The sequence below is a fragment of the Aristolochia californica genome, unplaced genomic scaffold (assembly GCF_029961685.1).
Source record: "Aristolochia californica isolate CCGP_79_NKW_82.1479 unplaced genomic scaffold, dmAriCali1.0.hap1 SCAF_7, whole genome shotgun sequence".
In the NCBI taxonomy this organism is placed as follows: Eukaryota; Viridiplantae; Streptophyta; class Magnoliopsida; order Piperales; family Aristolochiaceae; genus Aristolochia; species Aristolochia californica.
The window spans coordinates 3,699,213-3,719,784 of NW_027182268.1; the positions used below are offsets into that span (position 1 = coordinate 3,699,213).

Sequence of the window (20,572 nt, forward strand, 5' to 3'; positions counted from 1 at the left end):
TGTTCCAAATTAATTGATTGGAAAAATTAAATTTTAGATAATTAGAGCAGCCCATTAACATGGAAGCAGGATTTCCTTGATCAATGAAACCGTTGGTAAGGGTAGTGTGGTCATTTCAGTCTGCCTCCATTTCGAAAGAGAACGTGGAGTTATCGTCGGATCCACGTGAGAACTCTATTTGGCTTGAGAGGGATCGGTCAGGACAGAAGTAGCAGCCGCAGAAATTGGAGTCTGGGTTGCTGACCGACGACCTGCCTCGTACACCAAACCATTCAGTTTATTCGGAAACTGGTCTCTGACGCCAACTCTTTTTCACCTCCAAGTTCGTACAAATCGATTGCTCTCCTCTGACTTCTCTTTCTTCCTCAGCTTTGATTACTGTTCCAGGTATGGCTTATCTTGCTTCCGTTTGATTTTTCGTTGTTGGGGTCTCTGATCTCAGATGTTTCATCTTGTTCTTGCTTGCCTCATTTGATTAATCCTCCGTGTCTGGTATTGTGTGTCTCATTTTGTATCTTTGGTTAGTATGTGTTTCCTTTTGGCCCATTATGGTCTATTTGTAATCAGAATTTTTCAAAATGCCGCGTTTTCTACACTGGTCTTGGTCAACGACTCGGTCGTGCTCTAGATTAAATCTGTTATCTTGTGGGACTTGTTCAATTTAATAGAGCTGTGTTGCCTCTAGATCTAAATTTGGTTCGCGGATTCTAAATCTGCTTCACCTTGATTAATCTGTCTTTTTTTTGGGATTCTTCAGCGGTCGTTTGTTTCTTCTGTTCTTCAAACCGGTGCATTTAATCTGAGATGCTGATAAAGGATTTCCTGACATTTGGTTTAAGTTGATGGATTGAAACCTTCCTATAAACCGACATAGATTGATTACCCAGCTTTTCTTTTTATTGGCTTCATTGGGGGGTAGTTGCTTTCAGTTTCATTGAAGTTTTTAACACTATCTAGATAAAAGGTAATTTTGAACTTCTTGACCTTAAAGCTCGTTGTTCCCTTCACTTCGACAAGCTTTGAATTTGAAAGTTGTGGAGATGGGGAGTGCTCATGTTACAAGTCCTCGCTACAATAAAAAGAAGAAAGAAACCCGAGCTTCTCCTGCGAAAAAGTTTTTCTAGTTATTGGAGAAGGCTCTTAAAGTAAACTGAATATTTAAGCAAAGAACTGATACATCTGCTACAATCTGATCACTTACTACTTTTGGTTAGGTTCTGCGTTTTTAATTGTGAAAAGAATATACATGTAGCTTCATGTTGGTAAACTTAATCTGGTGGCTTCTTTATCTTTTGTTCTAAATTCTACAGGAGAATGTATTTCCCTCTTTTCAACTCCATTAGTCAAGTACTATGCTTTCAACTTCCACATGTATAACACAAAGTTCTATTCCAGCAGCGGAAAAAATAAAATAAAGTTAAGGCTTTACAACTTGTTATTTTCTGGCAAGGGGATACGGAAGTCTCTTTGGCTCAGAAAATGACATCAGTTCTGAATGATGAGAACGCATGCTTTGTTGTTATGGATGATATCCGCCTCATGGTTTGCCTTGTTTGTTTCCAGATGGGAGCTGATAACAAAACATATACAGTGGATGAAGCTCTTGTTTATATGGGGTTTGGGAAGTTCCAGGGCCTAATTCTTGCCTATGCTGGAATGGGATGGATTTCAGAAGCAATGGAAATGATGCTTCTTTCATTTGTGGGGCCAGCTGTTCAGTCTGCATGGGGTCTCTCTTCACATGAGGAGAGCTTCATCACAAGTGCTGTTTTTGCTGGCATGCTAGTCGGAGCATACTCTTGGGGCGTAGTTTCTGACAGCTATGGAAGGAGGTAAGCTCTTCAGTTTCTCAATTTGGCATTTAGGAATTAGGATACTTCTGATTTGGTAATAGAGATGGTTACAACATTTGGCATACTTTTAATTTAATGAAACTGTTTAATTTTGTTCTGCAGGAAAGGATTTCTCACTACAGCCGTAATTACAAGTGTAGCTGGTTTTTTAAGTGCTTTTGCCCCAAATTATACTTCATTGATTATACTCCGTTGTTTAGTTGGTGTAGGATTGGGCGGTGGTCCTGTGCTTTCGTCATGGTTCTTAGAGTTTATTCCTGCTCCTAGCAGAGGAACTTGGATGGTTGTCTTTTCTGCTTTCTGGACTCTTGGCACAATTTTTGAAGCTTCACTTGCTTGGGTATGCTCATTTATTTTCCTATATTTCTAGTTTAGCTGAATTGGTTCCTTCTAAATGTTTTGGCTAGATATGAATCATCTTTTCAATTAATATGCATATAATCTTTCTAATCGTAAACCAATGCAGGAGTGTCCTCCCACAATAATTCTCACTCTCAACTACAGAATGGTGGGAGTGGTGCTTTCTACCCATCAACAGTTCCCTACATATCTAGCCCCAGTCAAACAAGTTGGCTCTAGATGTGGGGAACACGCATAGGCTACTAAATAGGAAGAGATGAGCTTGAATTTGCTCAGACACCATGTTTAATCTTGGCTTGTTCATCCTTGAATGATTAGGCGAAGTTAGGAGGCATCTTCTCAACTAAGTAGCATAATATTTTTTGAAGCGCGAACTACTGCAAAAACTATTCTTACACAACAATTCTCACTCTCAGACAGCTAACTTGAGATATAGAATGCATGTAAAACCACACAACAAAAGGACTTTTTGCCCACCAATACTTCAGATTTTTTCTGATCTTGTTTTAACACTTCTATTAGCCACAAAACCTGATTATTCATGACAACAGTATTAGGATATTTGTAAAATTGTTATCCAGAGATTTACAGCTTCTTCAACATCACTGATAGCTCTGTATCTGGAGTCATGGGGGCAAATTTTTACTGAAACCAACCAATCTTATTGTGTTCCATACTTTACTCGAAACAGATTTACCCTTATCCGTTAATCAGATACTAATAGCATTTAGAGAATAGAGGATGACATCATTTATTTATTTATTTTTACATATGGAAGAAAGGTGTGCTGATCCCATTATAGTTGGGGCGAAGTTATAACAACATAAGTAGAAGAAAGGTAGTCTATGCATGCATTCCTCAAAATTTGGGGTTTGGAAGATTCATTGTTGTCATTTAAAAACCCTGGTTTTTAAATTGACTACCCTACCGTTTTTGGTTGTCTCAAGCAGGAAATATATTGAATCATTTTGAATATTTTCTACTCTGTTCCAGATTATCATGCCAAAATTGGGTTGGAGATGGTTACTTGTGTTGTCTTCTCTACCATCGTCTATGCTGCTGCTGTTTTATAATGTGGTACCAGAATCCCCCAGGTATCTCTGCATGAAAGGTAGAACAGCTGAAGCATTTCAAGTACTGGAGAAAGTAGCTCGAGTGAACCAAAAAAAACTTCCTCCTGGCATGCTTGTTTTAGACCACGATACTGGAAACCCTATTCCAATGGAGAGTATTGTATTACTTTCTGAAGAAGTCCATGAAGCTGACAAGGTGGAGAAGATTGAACCTAAAGTGGAATGCTTCTCATCAGTTCTCATATTATTATCACCAAAATTACTCAAATCGACTCTTCTTCTATGGATGGTTTTCTTTGGGAATGCATTTTCGTACTATGGGCTTGTTTTACTGACTTCCGAGATAAGCAGTGGGCACAAAAAGTGTGCACCAAATGCTGTAGTTTTGGAGAAGACAGAGAATGCAAACCTTTACAGGGATGTTTTTATTACAAGTTTAGCCGGTAAGTTTGTAAGAATCTTCCTGTGGATTGCATGATTTTGTTGAAAATTTTGACTAGCTTTAAGGTCTCACAAATACTTCCCTTTTGGGAAAATTAATGACACACTCATTCTTTTTTCCCTTTTCTTTAATTACTATCTTTACCATTGAAGCCTTGTCTCAGCTATGTTGGTGTCTGCTGTTCGGATCCTTTTCTCCCATTTTAGCTTATTATATGTCGGGCCAAATGTTAAGTTGATATTTTGAAGTCTTTCAATTTAGTGAAACCGTGGGCTTTTATTCTTTCTTTGAAGTCTAATCACGACATAATTTCTGCTTCAGAGGTACCTGGGCTTCTGTTATCAGCAGCAACAGTAGACAGGATTGGTCGCAAGCTCTCAATGTCATCTATGTTTTTTTTATGTTTCTTTTGCCTTCTCCCGTTGCTGTATCAGCAGCCTGAGCTCTTGACTACTGCCCTTCTCTTTGTGGCCCGAATATGTATCACTGGGACTTTCACAATAGTATATGTCTACGCACCTGAGGTTAGTCATTGATCAGGTTTTATCTTTGAGACCTGTTATATATTTTTTTCTGCATTTATTATCTCCCTTTGTTTTTCTTTAAGTCCTTTATCATTGCCCCAGCTGACCCTTGACTTTCATGTTATTGCTTTTCCCAACAGATATACCCTACCTCAGTAAGGTCAACTGGTGTTGGGGTTGCCAGCTCTGTAGGAAGAATTGGAGGGATGTTATGCCCTCTTGTAGCAGTGGGTTTGATGCATGCCTGTCATCAAACAATGTCAATTGTTCTCTTTGAGATTGTAGTATTTCTTTCTGGATTTTGTGTTTTCCTCTTCCCTTTGGAAACCAGCGGACGGGAATTGAGAGATACTTTATCGAGTCCAAAATGAAACTTTATGCTAGTAAAAATTCTTTTTCACCATTCCTTCTGTTATCTGATTTTTGATCTGTTTTCCAAATGCTCGTTAGTAGTTGTCTACTTAGGTATGAGTCTCTTATTCCAATAATTAGTAGCAGTTTTTTCATTTCAACCATGTATAAGTTGCCTATTACAATTATATGGGTTTCCTGTCTAAACATTCAAAACAAGTCAGTGTCACTCTGAGGATCTCGAAAAGAAAGAGAAACATATATTAGGCTCCTGCGATTCTTCAAGTTATCCCTCATGCTGGATGATGTCAGGGTAGACTGGGTAGTTCGGAGGGTTAAAAAAAATTAGAATATGGAATAGGGTTACTTTAGTCTTAAATTAAGTATATCTCCCTCTAGTAGTTGCCTAGTCAACCCTCCCTTTTCTTGAAACTCTCTTACACCTGAATTACCAGGTCGATCCTCATATGTTAAATTAATAAATTGCAGTTAAGGTGGCTCCTAACAGATGATGGTCTGATTTGTCCCATATTGGAGAACTCCCTTTATGTAATAGTTGTTTCTTTAAGTTTATTTGCTTTGAACATTAACTATACATAAAGAAAGGTGTTTGTGTAAAACAAACCGCCCTCAAGTTTGAACCATCTAATTGTTAGGAACAAAAAGAGTTCTTTGTGTTTATTCTGTTTATTTACAGCTTCTTTGATCAGATTCTTAAAGTTCAGGCCAAGAATTGTTGCAGGGAAAACATTGATTCCTAACAGTTGAACAACACTAGCTTGATTATTCTCCAGCAGAAGCAACCTGGCATGGAAAAGAAAAGGTGAGATTAAACAAATGAAATAAGAGTTCAAGCATTTGAAGAAGATCAATGTTTGCTTAGAATTCTAGTTTCTTCTTTTAAATCATTTCGTCTCAATCTGAAGAGGGTGTCCTCAAATTGTATGTTTCATCATAGAGAAAACCAGAAAAATAAATCAAAGCAGGATAAAAAAGGGAAACCTTCATTTGATGAGCTTATTTGACTATGGCTAAGATTTAACTTGACCCTTACTAAAATTTAGTAATAAATTAAGTTTATATCATCCTAAGGACTTCACAATTCGTAATTAAAGATTGAATTTCTGTCCAAAATCATCAATTTGACATTAAACACTTTGCTTATCTCTCCAATATTACCATAAATCTTTGAAAAAATAATGTGTTTCTCTCTCTTTCAGGCAAAATTAGATCAAACTCACTTCATCTGAGTGAACCCGGCATAATTTATATTTACTCGTATACATAATATGCAAGTTAATTTTGCAGAAGATTATTTTACGTATTTCTATGCTAGATTCGGACTTAATTGATAGGATCTAATGATAGATTCAGATGCCACATTTACAGATTTATTTTATTTTCAGTTAATGCGCGATCCCTGTGAAATGGGTTAGTGGATCAGGTCCCTCGTGGCAGCTTCGTGATTCGCGTCGACGGCATTAACTCTTTCTGGCTTTCTTCCGGATGGATTTATTCGTGGCGCCTCTGCTCGACTAGGCACCGGGGCATGACCCTGATTCTCAAATTTGGTTCCATGAAAAATCCTCCGACTACTTCCTTTCTGCTCTGAACCACGCGGCTGAGCTGATAATCCTGCCACTTCCGACTCCATTGGAGTGGTGGCAATGGGTTCTTTATGCAACCGCTCTATTGCAAACAATGGCTCCAGCTTTCTCCCTCGCACTTCTCAGTTTCCTTCTCCCTGTTCGATTACGAAGGTATTCTTTTTCTTCCATTCCATCTGTTTTACACCCGTCTGGCGGCGCTAAAGCTTAGACCGCGTTGCTTCGGTTAGAGAATTTCGGCTTTTTAAGCAGACTATAGGTAGGTGAAGTCGGCCCAATCTGGCGAACATTGAGGGATGTGATTTTTTTCCTCCTGCTAACATAGTGGAATTCTCAAACAAAATAAGAGTCGGTGGTTTTCTGAGTTTCTCGGGAAAATGCATTCAGAATGAACTGCTCAAGAAGTTGCGCTTGAAAGCATGATAGTGAGAGTCATGAATTGTGCTGGTTGCGTCGGTTGATCGACCTTTTACGTTCTTTTGTTAGTGTTCGTAGTCTGAAAATGCTTCTCATTCGCCAGAGCTGCTGTGCGTCAGATACATTTGGGGTAGATACTGCTCGATCTTATCTAAATCTGTTAAAATACGACAAGTAACATCCATATTGAGCTAGTGAAATGATACCATGACTATTGACGGGGAAAATAATTATGTTTTTTTAGGATTTGATCCGATCAAGACGTGTGGTTTTGATTAAGCAATTTGTTAAAGAAAATGACTTGTAGAGACTGTATGCTTAAAACAAGGAGAAAATAGATATGCATTTTAGATTTGTACTTAAATTTAAATTCTACCTAAAAAGGCTTTTCAATGAATTCTCTTGTAGAAATTTTTAAACTCCAAACTCAACCACTACCAGAGCTTCAAAGAGAAGCGAAAAAATAACTACAACCAAACTTATTTTATGATAAAAGATGATGGAATGTGGTGGTCCTCTTTTATAATGGTGTTCACTTGAGATCTCTTGAAAAATTTAAAGAAAGACATTATATATCTGCTGGAAGTTTTATGAAACACATAGTATAATTGTTTTTAGTAAGCACACTCTGAAGCTAGTTGACTTTGAAACAGAGTCTCCTTAACGTTCCTTTGTATTAATGTAACTCATCCTTTCCATATGACAAGCCAACTTCGATTAAAATACAAGTTGTGGAAGTTTCCAAACTGAATGTGCTTATTTCTAAATATGCTAGTGCAACACATATACTGATTCAGGAAGCTAATATATTTAAAGCTCTTGGACCTTATGCTCCGTGGCACATCCTCCAAGGCCCTAGAACCTGTTACTAAGCTCCATATATGTGGATTGTCCAACCCCAGTTGTTCTGTATGGGCTGCATTGTCTCCTGACCTGTGACTACAATACCTCCTTATGTGTTTCTTGTGGCAATGATCTTCATGCACATTCTGCTTCACCTTGACCTGCTCATCTAAATGATCCTCTCCCATTGTTTTCAGATTCAGAGATAGGTTTGGGTATGCTTTGATTTGCATGAATCCTGGCTTCTATATAATTTACTAAAACAAAGTGTTCTGTATTTACTAAGATATTAAGTTGGATGACAGGAGACGTGGAGACGTCTAACAATTTTTGAACTTTGGGTCTCCCGAATTTATCTAATTTTTTCTCATCTTTGAATCCTAGTTCCTCTTTGAAGCCAAATCTTATATTGAGATAGTTGTTTCAGCTGATATCGTGTTCTTATGTGAAGGGATTGCTTTTGTACACAGCCACCTGTCACATGCAATGTGCTAATTGTGGAATTAGCAACGCTGCACTTTCATCTCATATTTCCTCAATGCTGAGGTTTGTTCTTTATGCTCACCTTAGCCTATTCTTTTTTGAAAAAGTTCTTATCCTATTCAAGCATCAATATTCATTTTAAACGATTATTAAACCATGTTGTGTTCTCTATGCTTTCTAATTATTTATTTCTTGCTTTTGTGTTTAGGCTAGAACATTTATCGTGTTCACCCCCTCCCCTCCTCCTTCTGAGAATGCTTTTTCCTTTTTCAAGTGGTAAAAAATATTTGTGACTTTGTTGTTGTCATCAAGTGGTTTTTCCTTTTACTTAATTTCATAAGAGGGACTAGCTGCGTAAGCAGGCAATTATATGTACCACAGGGTCTTGAAGTCTGCTTTCCCCCATTAACTGTTGAGGATCTCATAATTCTGTGGAAGACCTGCTTCTGATTTCAAATTCTGTACATCTGTAATTCGTTCATATTGTTAATTATCTGGTTTCAGGTGGACAACCAAAAGAGCACAAGTAGTAAAAGCAGATTCAACAGAGACAATATCTAAGAAAGCAAACTTGTTTGCCGAACAGAAGCAAAAGATAACACTGCCAAGTTATAGTTCTAGCTCTGGCAAGGTTTATTCTTTCCGGGAATTTCTTAGTCATCCATTGGGCATAGAATCATTACTGAACACAAGAGCCCTGCAAAGTTTTGAATATCTGGATTCAAATACGTACAGGTGTTCAGCCTTCACCCTCCTTTTCTCTTTTATTTCTCTCTGTTTATTTGTATTTGTTATTTAATCCGGGTTTTTGAAAGAGGGCTCAAGTTCGAAAGTGTGCCAACAAAGTATGTTAAGTTTGGCTTATTTCTCTAAAAGGATGAGAACTTCTAATTTCTTAGACAAAGGAGTGTTGTTTCAATGTTGACCTACCAGATTGACAAAGAGAAGTTAGAAAGAATATGAAATAATGATGTGTACCCTTAATTTAGGATGGTGATTTTGTAAATAATGTGAGTATCATTAGTTAATTTGAAAGATTTTCATCTAAATCATGTAAGGTTATTTATTAGTAATGGTATGTTTTTTATTTTACAAAATCTAAAGTGTCCCAACAAAGTATGTTAAGTATGGCCTATTTCTCTAAAAGAATGAGAACTTCAAATTTCTTAGTCAAAGGAGTCTTGTTTCAATGTTGTGTCCAACTAGATTGACAAAGAGGAGTTAGAAAGAATATGAAACAATGATTTTTACCCTTAATTTAGGATGGTATGTTTTTTATTTTACCAAATCAAAGTCCGTTGCTTAAGTTACAAATTTGGCCCTGCTCGTGCGTGCTAGGATTCACTTGATGTTTGTGTTTGTCTTCTGTAGGCAATAAACCATAGTTATGTCTTCTTTTTTGAAGTTTTTGTTGGAACTTGAAGCCTCTTTTAGAAACCTTTTGTGTTCACATGCTAGACAAAAGGATTTGATCAACAACTATCAACTGACATTATCAATCTTGTAAAACTCAAAAACACAGTGATCTTTCCACATAATTCATGTGTCATATATTAAAAAAAATTCAAGTAGGCAGTGTTACCAAAAGGATCCTTTAACAGGTACTAATTGCAAAATGAAGATTGCCGAAGCTCTATCATAAAATGTTTAACTAAATTTAGGAGGTGTTTGTGCAACTAATAAGCTTAGGGTCTTCCAAACCCTTCATCATTATGGGACTATTCACGTAGTAATAACCTCCCATCCTGTCAATGCTCACCTAATTGCCAGGCCTAAACCGACATGCTAACCTAAGATACATGCAATCTACTTAACAGACACACCTGGACTTAGACTTGCTTTGATAACATGTACAGTTGGGAAGGTATTATGCCGAAGTGACCAGCTGAAGTTAAGAAGCCTACTTCCCTACTATTATGCATAAGCTTCAGTAACTGACAGGGGACTGTTCACCAATAACAACTTTGTGTCCATGCTTAAACAGACAACCTGTTTGAACATGCAGTATATGTAGGAGATGTAGACTGATGAGGCTTTCATCCACCAACATAAATTATTTATTTCCCTGATCAAATTGATATGGTTGTCTGAAAGTGATTTAGTCATCTTTGCAGATGCACTTTACCAAAAGTTAAGTTTCTGAAGTTTGAAGTATCTCCTATTTTGGTCTTACGAGTCACACCAGCAAGTGAATATTGCATGGTTGAGATGTTGTCTTGCAAGGTGAGTTTATTTACCTTTTACACTCAAAAAAAGTTGCTATGATTAAATGGTTTGACCTTTCAGAGTATTTCCATCCATGTTGGTTTTCACCCAATATTATTCTGATATGCAACATCAAATTCTTATGTAATTTTTTTCTGGAAGTGCGTGTTGGCAAAGGGAAAGGGATAATGCTAATGGGAAATTTTGGAGATGTTTGAACCTGAGAGGCATTTTTGTTTTCTCTTTCTTAGCCTAGCCTACTTTTTATTGACGTATTTCATGTCTGATATACTTAGTTCTGTTTATCATTTCCAGTTTGAGGGTTCAAAAGCCTTGGAGCGTCAAAATGAGCATTTCACTGGTATGTATGCTCTTTTTCTGCATTGGTTTGTCAGTGAAGATTGATATGGTCTTGTATGCGGTCTTGAAACCCCTGTTGTATTTTCATTTTACCACATCTCCCTATATACCTTTTTCCATTTTTTTTCTTCTGATAACAATCATCTTCCTTTACACTCATTTGAGTTTAAAATTTGTGGTTATGTGATGCTGGACAAGTATCTTTCTTTGATGTGCTGAACATCACTACCATCTCTAGAGACCCCTGAAAATTGTATAACAATCATCTTCCTTTACACTTATTTGAGTTTAAAATTTGTGGCTATGTGATGCTGGACAAGTATCTTTCTTTGATGTGCTGAACATCACTACCATCTCTAGAGACCCCTGAAAACTGTCATAAGGTCTATCTATTTAGTTTCAACATCAACCCCAAGAGATATCTAATTTGACACTTATCATCTTGATCATGTGGTTCAAATATGGGTTAAGAAATTGACCTCCATATTCATCTTTCATTCTTTGCGAATGACTTCATGTGCCAACAACATATGCCACACTTAAAATAAGGTTCTTGCCTCATTTTTTTTTGAAACGTCCTTGCCTCTTATGTCCCTATCCCAGGTTGTATACATCTGTTAATGAGTGTTGTTGCGCCATGCCAGATTTGGAAACCATGGTGGGCTTGCACCAATGAATTTAGCACATTCTTGTGGCAGATAATGTTACATACATACCCATAGCTATGGGCTAGTGTAGAAAAATAAAAAGCTTTGGAGCTAATAAACTTTTTCCTCAATGTTGGTTATATATTTGCACCACACGCCATTTGGCCAATGAGCCAAAGGACCACCTAGGTGCTAAGAATCAACTGAAAAAAAAAAAAAACTATACATTTCACAATTTTCTGTGGGATCACTCCATGTCAAGTTCCTTTGGAAGTTTAGTTGAAAAATGTGGTCATGATAAGGGTTTGCTGCTTGTCTCTGGTCTAAAAGCTATAGCATGTTTAATATATGCATAATATAAAGTGCTGATATATTTAATGTGGGTGACTATGTCATGGTTTGGATTAGGCTTGAGCGGTTTCCTACGAGATCTGCTCTAAAATTGCAAGTTCGTAGTGACCTTTTAAAATGCTAAAAAGGGGTAGGTTAAATGTCTATGTTGTTGATTTGCCATCAGATTCAGGCATTAGCTCCACTTTTAACATTGAAGACTTGATAGCATATAGGGATCACCCCTCTACTCCTGATGACCCCTTTTTTATCACTTTCTGACTTTGCCTCATCGCCCGATACACCTCCTCCTTCCTTGCATGATACCTCTTCGGATCCTGTTTCATTACCCATAGCACGAACACATAAAGAACTTATTGATGCTATTTTAGATGAACAAGTTGTATTACTAGGAGTGGCACGGTTCCATGTTTCCTAGTGCTATGAACAGGGTGATCAGATTCCAACTGCATATGGATTACAAGAGACATATTACAATAGATGGATCCTGATTTGTTGGAGTACTATTAGAGTCATCAGGAGCTCTACTAGACAAGGTCGAGTTTTTCCTAGACCGGAAGAGTTGGGGTGGACACCTCTCGTGTACCACCGATTACACAAGTCTATACTCAAAGACACCGGACTATGACAAGACCCACCACGTTGTAGTTGGGGAGTGAGACATTTAGGACAAATTAGTTGTTCTTTTATTTATTTATATTTTGTATTATCCTTGGGAGTAATTTTTTTAATTTTTTCAAGGGCATTCTGGTCTAGGGGCATTTTTTCATCAGGGGTATTTTGATCATTTTGAAATATCCCTAGGGTTTTGGTCTCTATTTAAACTCATGATGTTTGGAAATCAGTATTATTGAACGAAGTTGAAATTTTCCTCCCTCGACTCTTCTCTTCTTTCTTCCCTCCTTGCTCTCGGCTGCTTACTTCCCTTCTTCTCCTTCCTCTCTTTCTCCTTTCTCTTCTTCTCCTTCCTCTCTTTCTCCTTTCTCCTCTTCTCCTTCTACTTTCTCTCTTCTCCCTCACGGCAGCAACACACCACCATCGTCCCCCATCAGGTTGAGTCACCAAGCCAGCTTTACAAAGGTGACTGATATCATACAAATGCCTGTAAACCAAAAAGAAGAAGTCCAAAGTGCAGTTGAGACAAAAGTTGCAACAATCTTTAGCAACTTGGTAAGGTTCCTGACAAGACAATACTCCTCTGGAGGTTATAAGTTGCTACGGTGTATAAGAGGACTAGAAATATGGCTACAATTCAAGGAGTTGACAAAGATGGAAACATTACATGCAACTTCTTGGAAGAACCCAAGGCATTCATGGACTAGGACGGTAGATGTGCACAACGGAAAAAGAAGAAGACTAACAATTGAGAAGATAGATTGTTGCTTGCCACACAATTGTTTTGAGGGTCTAAGAATACTGAGTACATTAGAGGATGGAAAGAGCAAGTGGAAGTAGTCGACACTGAAGAAACCCACAAGAAGAGACAAGCAATTGAACCTTGAGGCCAAGGTTGATCCTAAGAAGAGGGAATTGTTACCAACCCCATCATCAATTTGGATTAGGCCATGTTGGCCAAGACTATCCTATTCTAGACTCCCTCTCTCAGCCAACCACCTTCTTCTTCCCTTCCTTCCACACATCAGCCCTAGGAAGTTTCCTAAATTCCCCCTTAACCCATGCTCAAGCTATCTCACACTCTCCTTATCCTACTACAACTCTCTCTTCACTCCCACTTATCCTAATCCTATTCTCCCATAGTCTATAAATAGGTTCTCTAGCTCTCTCATTCACACACATCCACATCTCTAGTCCCTCTCCTATCCCTAATTGAGCCCTCTATACCTAAATGTGAACACAAGCCAATTCTTCGACCAGTAAATACCAGCCCTAGCCTACCCTAGACCCTCACTAGATTCTAGTCGAGCCATACGATCCAACCTAAATCTCTCTCTTTCATCCTGCCAATCAATTGAACTAAAAAAATTTAATTCTTCTCTATCGTAGCCTGATTTCCTTTAAAAAAATCTATGAAAAATCTCTCCAAATCCTCCATGTATTACTTTTGTTATGCTTCCAATCCTCTAAGGTAAGCCCTCATGCCTTTGCATGAGACTGAGAAAACAAAATTTTCACAAATGTTGGATGATAGGAAGGTTACGAGCCGCAACCGGAAGCTTCAATCTTTTGACAATTTGAGCTATCACTGGTGCGATTTTATAAAGCTAATTATATCACCAAAGTTTGATGAGTCTAGTTTCTAACACAAAAGGTGGTTTCTCTTTCCGACTTTTTTACAAAGTGAAATCAGCATTGAAAGATGCAAAAGTAGTTCTAGTAGTAGGTACGAGTGACAAGATAGGAATTTTTTTGGTTCATCTATTGTATTGGTGACCCGTGCTTTGGAGAAGGAGGAAATATTGTAGGTCGTTTTGATGAAATCAGCTCCAAAATCGCTCTCAAAAATGAAAGAATATCTAGAGTTGAGGAAGAAATTTCTAATATAAGGCAACCATACCAAACATCGAACTAACCTTAAAAAGACTTCATATAATTGGAAACAAAGGTAGATCAGCATAGCCAGGTTTTACAATTCTTTGATATTCTCGCATACAAGAAACCTTTAACTCTCAAGCAAAATTCAGCAAAAAATCAAAAGCTCTTGCACAAATCTGGGAAGAGACTTGCTAGATTCCACCACACTTTGTCTCTTCTTCATAGACTACAAAAGCGCCATTGCTGCAAGGGCAACAATCTTGGAGGATGGCATGCACAAGATTGCAGAAAAAACTAGACCAGGTTCTCGGCTGCCATTTTCAAGCCCACAAATCAGGGATTATCATGACATCTGGCCACAGAGTTTTGAGTCCAGGTCAATTTCCACTAGTTTACCCTCACAAAAATTCGAAGACTTTCCACTTGAGCAATGGTGGATTGTAAAATCTCTTGATGCATTTTTGTGAAAATCCAATCATTGGAAGGATCCTGAGCAAAAATATGCAAGATCAATGAGAGATTTACTAGGCCATTTGGAGGAAAGGCATGATGTGCATTTAGGGTGTTGTTTCATGGAGAAAAAGGGAACTCCAATGTCACATTTTGAAAGAAGAAACTGAAAGAAACCAAATCCCTACTACAATCTTCTCTTTTCTTCATCTCTGCCATTCCAGGATTCATGCTCGTAAACCCCTTCTTTCTCCATGAAATCAACACCTTAAATCCGCGTCCTATCTTTCACTCTGAATGGCTCGATGAAATGTCTTGTTGCTCTCGTTACTTTTTGTTCATAATCCTACCAATGATTGGATTCGTTACTTTTTGTTCATAATCCTGCCAATGATTGGATTTCCACGAATGTTGGACAGCAGGAAGGTTATAGGCAGCAACAACAAGTTTCAATCTTATTGCAATTTGAGCCATCAATGACACAACTTTGTAAAGCAAATTATTCTCCAAAGATTGATGAGTCTAGTTTATAACATAAAAGGCAGTTTTTCAATAAAGAGAAATCAACATTGCAAGATGCAGAAGTAGCTATGACAGTAGGTTGCAAGCTACATAACATGAATTTTCCAATCCATCTATGCTAGTGGTGACATGTGCTTTGGAGGAGGAAAGATTGTTGGCTTTTTTTATGAAATCAACTCCAAAATGCTGTCGCAAATGAAAGAATGTCAAGAATTGAGGAAGAAATTTCTAATATCGAGGCAACTATACGAAATATCCAACATGCCTTAAAGAAGTACATATTACAATCCCAATTGGAAACAAAGTAGATCAGCATAGCAAGGTTTTACAATTCATTGACATTTTGCAAATTCGTACCAAAAACCTTCAACTCTCAAGCCAAATTCAGCACAGATCTGGGAAGAGACTCGCTAGATCCCACCACACTCAAATTCCTCACCAGAGACTGCAATTCACAACATCTTGGAGAATAGCATGCACAAAAGGGCAGAGAAAGCTAGACTAGGTTCCCCATTGCCATTTTCAACCTCACATCAGGGATTAGCATGACATATGGCCACACAATGGAAACAATCTAGGGACAAAATTTAGGGAAGAGACTAAATTGAGCCACATTGAGCCAAATTTAGGGACGAAACAACTCCAATTCTAGCACTGATCTGGGAAGAGACTCGCTAGATTCCACCACCCTTTGTTTCCTTATTAGAGACCACAAAAGAGCCATCTTTGCCATGGCAACAGTCTTGGAGAATAGCATGTACAAGAGGGCAGAAAAATCTTTACCAAGTTTTCGGCTGCCATTTTCAACCCCACAAATTGGGGATCACAATGACATCTTGCAACACAAAGGAGAGGCATCTGAGTCTAGGTAGATTTCCACCCATTTGGCCTCACAAGAAGCCGAGGATTTTGGCTTCGTAAAATCCAACTCCTGCAATCACCTAAGCATGGCATACGGTAAAATCTCCAGATGTTGTTTTGTGAAAATCCAATCATTAGCAGGTCTCCAGAAGAAAATATACAAAAGCAGCGAGAAATTTCATTGGTCCATTTGGAGGAAAGGGAGAGCACAGATTTAAGGCATGGTTTTATGGAGAAAGAAGGAAACTTCTATGCCTTGTTTTGAAAGGGGAAGTAGAAAGAAACCAAAAGCCCCACTAGTCCTCTCTTTTTTGTCTCTGCAATTTCGAAAGTCTTGCTCATCAATCCGTTCTTTCTCCACTAAATCAATACCCTAAAATCCATGTCCTGTCTTTCACTCCGAATGGCCCAATCTCATTTGTTTCCACTTGTAATCCTACCAAAGATTGGATTTTCATGAATGTCGGATAGCAGAAAGGTTACAAGCAGGGGTAGCAAGCTGTAAGCTTTTAACTATCTGAGCCATCAATGATGCCACTTTATAAAGCAAATTATACCTCCAAAGTTCAATGAGTCATGCAAAAGCTAGTTTCTCTATTCGATTTTTCTATAGAGAGAAATTAACATAAAAAATGCAAAGGTTGTTCTAAGAGTAGGTTGCTAGCAACAAATCCGGCAATGCCAATGGTGACACATGCTATGGAGAAGGAGGAAATATTGTTGGTTTTTTTTATGAAATCAGCTCCAAAATCACTGTCGTGAATGAAAGAATGTTTGGATTGAAGAAAAGTTTCTAAATGTCAAGGCAACCATAGGAAACATCCAACAAACCTGAAAGGAGTATATTCGTACCATTGTAGCCAGGTTTTACAATTCATTGACATTCTTGCATATTCGTACCAGAAACCTTCGAGTCTTGAGCCAAATTACGGGACAAAACAACTAAACTCCAACACAAATCCGGGAAGAGACTTGCTAGATTCTATCACACTATTGTCTCCTCATCAAAGACTGCAAAAACACCACTGGTACAAGGGCAGCAATCTTGGAGAATAGCTGGCACAAGAGGGTAGAAAAGTCTAGACCAAGTTCTCAGCTGACATTTTCAAGCTCACAAATGTGGGGTTATCATGACATCTTGCCACATAGAGGAGAGACATCTAGTTGCTGGTCAATTTCTACCTATTAAGTGTCACAAGAAGTTGAATATTTTGGCTCTTCCCAAGATCCTACTCCTATGGTCGCCAGAGCGATGGCAAACTATAAAATCTCTTGATGTGGTTTCGTAAAAATCTCTTGTAATCTGCTTGTTTGAGCTCTCTCTTAATAAAATTCAACATCATTTAAAAAAAAAAAAATGTAATCCTTGGCTGGATTCCAAATGAAAATATTTGAGAGCAAGAGAGATTTCACTAGGCCATTTGGAATGAAAGACAAAATGCAAAATTAAGCCACTATTTCATAGAGAAGAAAGGAATTAGTGCCTCATTTTGAAAGGAGAATAAAAAAGCCCCACTACTGTTCTCTCATTTCTTTGTCTTCACCATTTCAAGATCTGCACTCGTCAATCCCTTCTTCATGAAATCAGCACCCTAAATCCATGTCATGTCTTTCACTCCAAATGGCCCAATTTAAATGTCTCACTTTTCTCTATTCTTTTTTTTTTCATTCATAATCCTACAAAAGATTGGATTTTCACGAATATCGGATAGTAAGAAGGTTATAAGCAGTAGCAGGAAACTTCAATTTTCTGACAATGGGGCCCTCAATGGCATGGCTTTATAAAGCAAATTCTTTCTCCGAAGGGTTAGCATGACATCTGGCCACATAGAGGAGAGACAATTGAGTCCAGGTCAATTTCCACTCTTTCAGCCTCACAAGAAATAAACGATGGCTTCTCCTCAAGATCTACGCCTAAAATTTCCTTTAGACTCACAAGAAGCATAAGATGGCTTCTCCTCAGGATCCTACTTCTACAATTGCCCAAGGGTGGCAGATTGTAAAACCTCTCAACACGGTTATGTGAAATCCAATCATTGGCATGATTCTAGATGAAAATATAAGAGTTGAGCATTTGGAAGGCAAGATGTGGATTTAGGGCATGGTTTTAATGGAGCAAGAAGGGAACTCCAGTGCCTCATTTTGAAGGAGAAACAGATAGAAACCAAAGCCTACTACAATCCTCTCTTTTCTTCGTCTTCACTATTTCAATGAGTTGCATGCATCCCTTCTTTTTCCATGAAATCAATGCCCTAAATCTGCGTCTTGCCTTTCTCTCCGAATATCCTAGTGAAATGTCTTGCTACTTTCGTTTGTTTTTATTCATAATCCTACCAAAGATTTGAACTTCACGAATGTCAAGCAATAGGAAGGTTATGAGCAGCATCAAGAAGTTTCAATCTTCTGACAATTTGAGCCATCAATGACGCGACTGTATAAAGCAAATTATATCTCCAAAGGTTGAAAAGTATAGTTTTGTAATGCAAAAGCCGGTTTCTCAGTTCAATTTTCTACATAGAGAAATCAACATCGGAAGATGCAAAGGCCATTTTGATAGTAGGTTGCGTACGACAAAACAGGAATTTCTCCTAGCTGTCTAGTGGTGACATGTGTTATGGAGGAGGCAATTTGCTGGTCGTTTTGATGAAACCAGCTTCAAAATTGCAACCAGGAATGGACGAATGTCTAGAATTAAACAAAAAAATTCTATGAGTGAGGCAACCATATGACACCTCCAACTGACCTTAATGGAGTTTATATGACTATTCTAATTGGAATGCAGTTAGATCAGTGTAGCTAGGGCTTGCAATTCATTGACATTCTTGAATACTTGTACCAAAATCCTTCAACTCTTGAGCCAAATTCAGGGATTAAACAACTCCAATTCCAGCACAGATCTGGGAAGAGACTTGCTGGATTCCACCACAATCTGGCATATGCAAAGAGTTTAAAGCAGATTATTTTCTGTTTTGAAATAATAAGGAGATTTTAGTATCGTAAAGTACATCAACAGCAGAGCTGTGGTTCCAAGGTCTTAAAACAGATAATTTTCTGATTGGAAATAATAAGTCATGTGAGCATCCTGTCAGAGTGAATATCTCTAGAATACAGACATCAATTGGTTAAACATTGTTTGTGTTGAATTCCTTTCTGACATAGAGTAGACTAGTATTTCATTCAGGTGAATGTTTCATATTTTATTTCAGCTTCATCTTCTATTTTATTTGTTTATGATGACTTTCCACTACAATTTAAGATGGTAGGTTGTGTGCAGGATAACTAAAACAAAGTTTTTTCGTAAATATGTGCAGCATTTATGAGAAACTGCATATCATGGGATGCAAGCAGTTCTGAGCCATCTTTGGATGTTAATGTCAAGTTAAATGTAACTCTTGAGGTTGTCATTTTGTCAAATATTTTAACAGAATGGCTTCTCTTTTGATTCTGTTACTAACATGATTATTTCCAACATTACATACAGGTGCACACACTTCCATTTACATTGCTTCCAATATCTGCTATTGAGACCCCTGGAAATCTGTAAGCAGGCTAAGTCTGAACCCTTACTAGTTTCTGTTCCATAAATTCATTCTGTTGTTTGTCTGATCATACTAACTTCAACTTACGAGACTAAAAAATTTTATGTAGTCAAAACTTACTCTAAATTTTGAAACATGAATTGGATAATTGGTGTGATTGAATGAGACAAAGCTTTCTTTTGAAAATTGTTTTCTTTCCTGGCAAATATAAGACAATTTGAAAGACGGAGTAACTATTTAGAAGTACCTAACCCTTCTAGATCCATACAATGTTTTGTAGTCATAACACAAGACAGGTTCTCATCTGAAAAATTATTTATAGTAACGAAGTTATAATTGTATATAAACCTGTGTTATTTTTCTTGAGTGCTGCCAGAACATGTTGGATATGGTATATTTTTTTTTGCATGCAGAGCTGTGCAGCGTCTCGTTGATAGTATGGTTCAACTGCTTATCCAGCATCTATGTGAAGATTATGATAGATGGGTCCAAGAGCAGTCAGAAGGTTCTTCCTAGTGCCCACATCCATCTACCATTATAAGCTGCAAGGAGTTTGTTGACATGATAGGTCTAATCCTCTTCCATGCTTTTCTAATTCTTTTAAATATTTGAGAGTTACAGGGCGACTCTCAGAAAATAACTTCCTTAACTCCTGGAAAGATTCATATCTCAATTAGAAAGACGATATTGTCTATTCTCTCAAAAGAAGAGCAATGCAACGTTAATCCTTCACAAAGGGATGTTGCTCGCAATTATGAATTATACTAAAAAGTTACGACTGCCCAGTCCTGTGCTTTATTACCTTCTCTGAATCCCACTTGCTTCTTGAACCCCTTCAAGTTTGATTAACAACCGGCAAGCAATTTTCCCATTCTGACCACTTTTTGCAATTCAACCCCTGGTTACGAATGATCAGAGACTCAAACATAACACTGCTGATATGCTTTTGTCATCTTGATCTTCCAAGTCTAACATCGCACTGTCATTCTCTTCTTTTTTTATAAGATTCAGGCTTTTCAAAGAAAAGAATGATACGCGTGATGACTTCAGCTGGCAGGAGCTATAGGGCTGTAAGACATGTTTATGAATTTTATGCAATTTAATCACATCTATGATATATTCCTTTCTCCATTTTGCTCTTGGTGTACATATGCTGATAATGTGATAGTTGTCTTCTTTCTTTTTTTTCCC

The 20,572-nt window shown here is 37.7% G+C and overlaps 2 protein-coding genes across 4 annotated transcripts; both read left to right on the forward strand.

Annotated features, from left to right (window-relative positions):
* Positions 1–224: 224 nt before the first annotated feature.
* On the forward strand, positions 225–4,656 carry LOC137937656 (organic cation/carnitine transporter 7-like). Its single transcript, XM_068782768.1, has 6 exons — positions 225–387; positions 1,564–1,832; positions 1,956–2,193; positions 3,207–3,729; positions 4,050–4,252; positions 4,393–4,656. The coding sequence occupies exons 2-6, from the start codon at positions 1,564–1,566 to the stop codon at positions 4,621–4,623; spliced, it is 1,464 nt and encodes a 487-aa protein (XP_068638869.1). The 5' UTR covers positions 225–387; the 3' UTR covers positions 4,624–4,656.
* A 1,388-nt stretch (positions 4,657–6,044) lies between these two features.
* Positions 6,045–20,567, forward strand: LOC137937884 (uncharacterized). Of its 3 annotated transcripts, XR_011109677.1 has the most exons (9): positions 6,045–6,363; positions 7,922–8,016; positions 8,458–8,688; positions 10,068–10,176; positions 10,474–10,519; positions 19,154–19,239; positions 19,324–19,382; positions 19,795–19,949; positions 20,393–20,567. XR_011109677.1 is itself a non-coding variant. In XM_068783070.1 (8 exons), the coding sequence occupies exons 1-8, from the start codon at positions 6,271–6,273 to the stop codon at positions 19,895–19,897; spliced, it is 810 nt and encodes a 269-aa protein (XP_068639171.1). In that variant the 5' UTR covers positions 6,045–6,270; the 3' UTR covers positions 19,898–20,567. The 3 variants fall into 3 exon arrangements, 2 of the variants coding, with proteins under 2 accessions (XP_068639171.1, XP_068639170.1); XM_068783070.1 differs by having other exon boundaries at positions 19,154–19,227; positions 19,795–20,567; XM_068783069.1 differs by having other exon boundaries at positions 19,795–20,566.
* The last annotated feature ends 5 nt before the right edge of the window (positions 20,568–20,572 follow it).

Coding starts and splice junctions, on each gene's coding strand:
- LOC137937656 (XM_068782768.1), top strand. CDS start 1,564: ATGGGAGCTGATAACAAAACATATACAGTGGATGAAGCTCTTGTTTAT. Junction 1,833..1,955: donor TCTGACAGCTATGGAAGGAG/GTAAGCTCTTCA, acceptor TTTGTTCTGCAG/GAAAGGATTTCTCACTACAG. Junction 4,253..4,392: donor TATATGTCTACGCACCTGAG/GTTAGTCATTGA, acceptor TTTTCCCAACAG/ATATACCCTACCTCAGTAAG.
- LOC137937884 (XM_068783069.1), top strand. CDS start 6,271: ATGGGTTCTTTATGCAACCGCTCTATTGCAAACAATGGCTCCAGCTTT. Junction 8,017..8,457: donor CATATTTCCTCAATGCTGAG/GTTTGTTCTTTA, acceptor ATCTGGTTTCAG/GTGGACAACCAAAAGAGCAC. Junction 10,520..19,153: donor TCAAAATGAGCATTTCACTG/GTATGTATGCTC, acceptor AAATATGTGCAG/CATTTATGAGAAACTGCATA.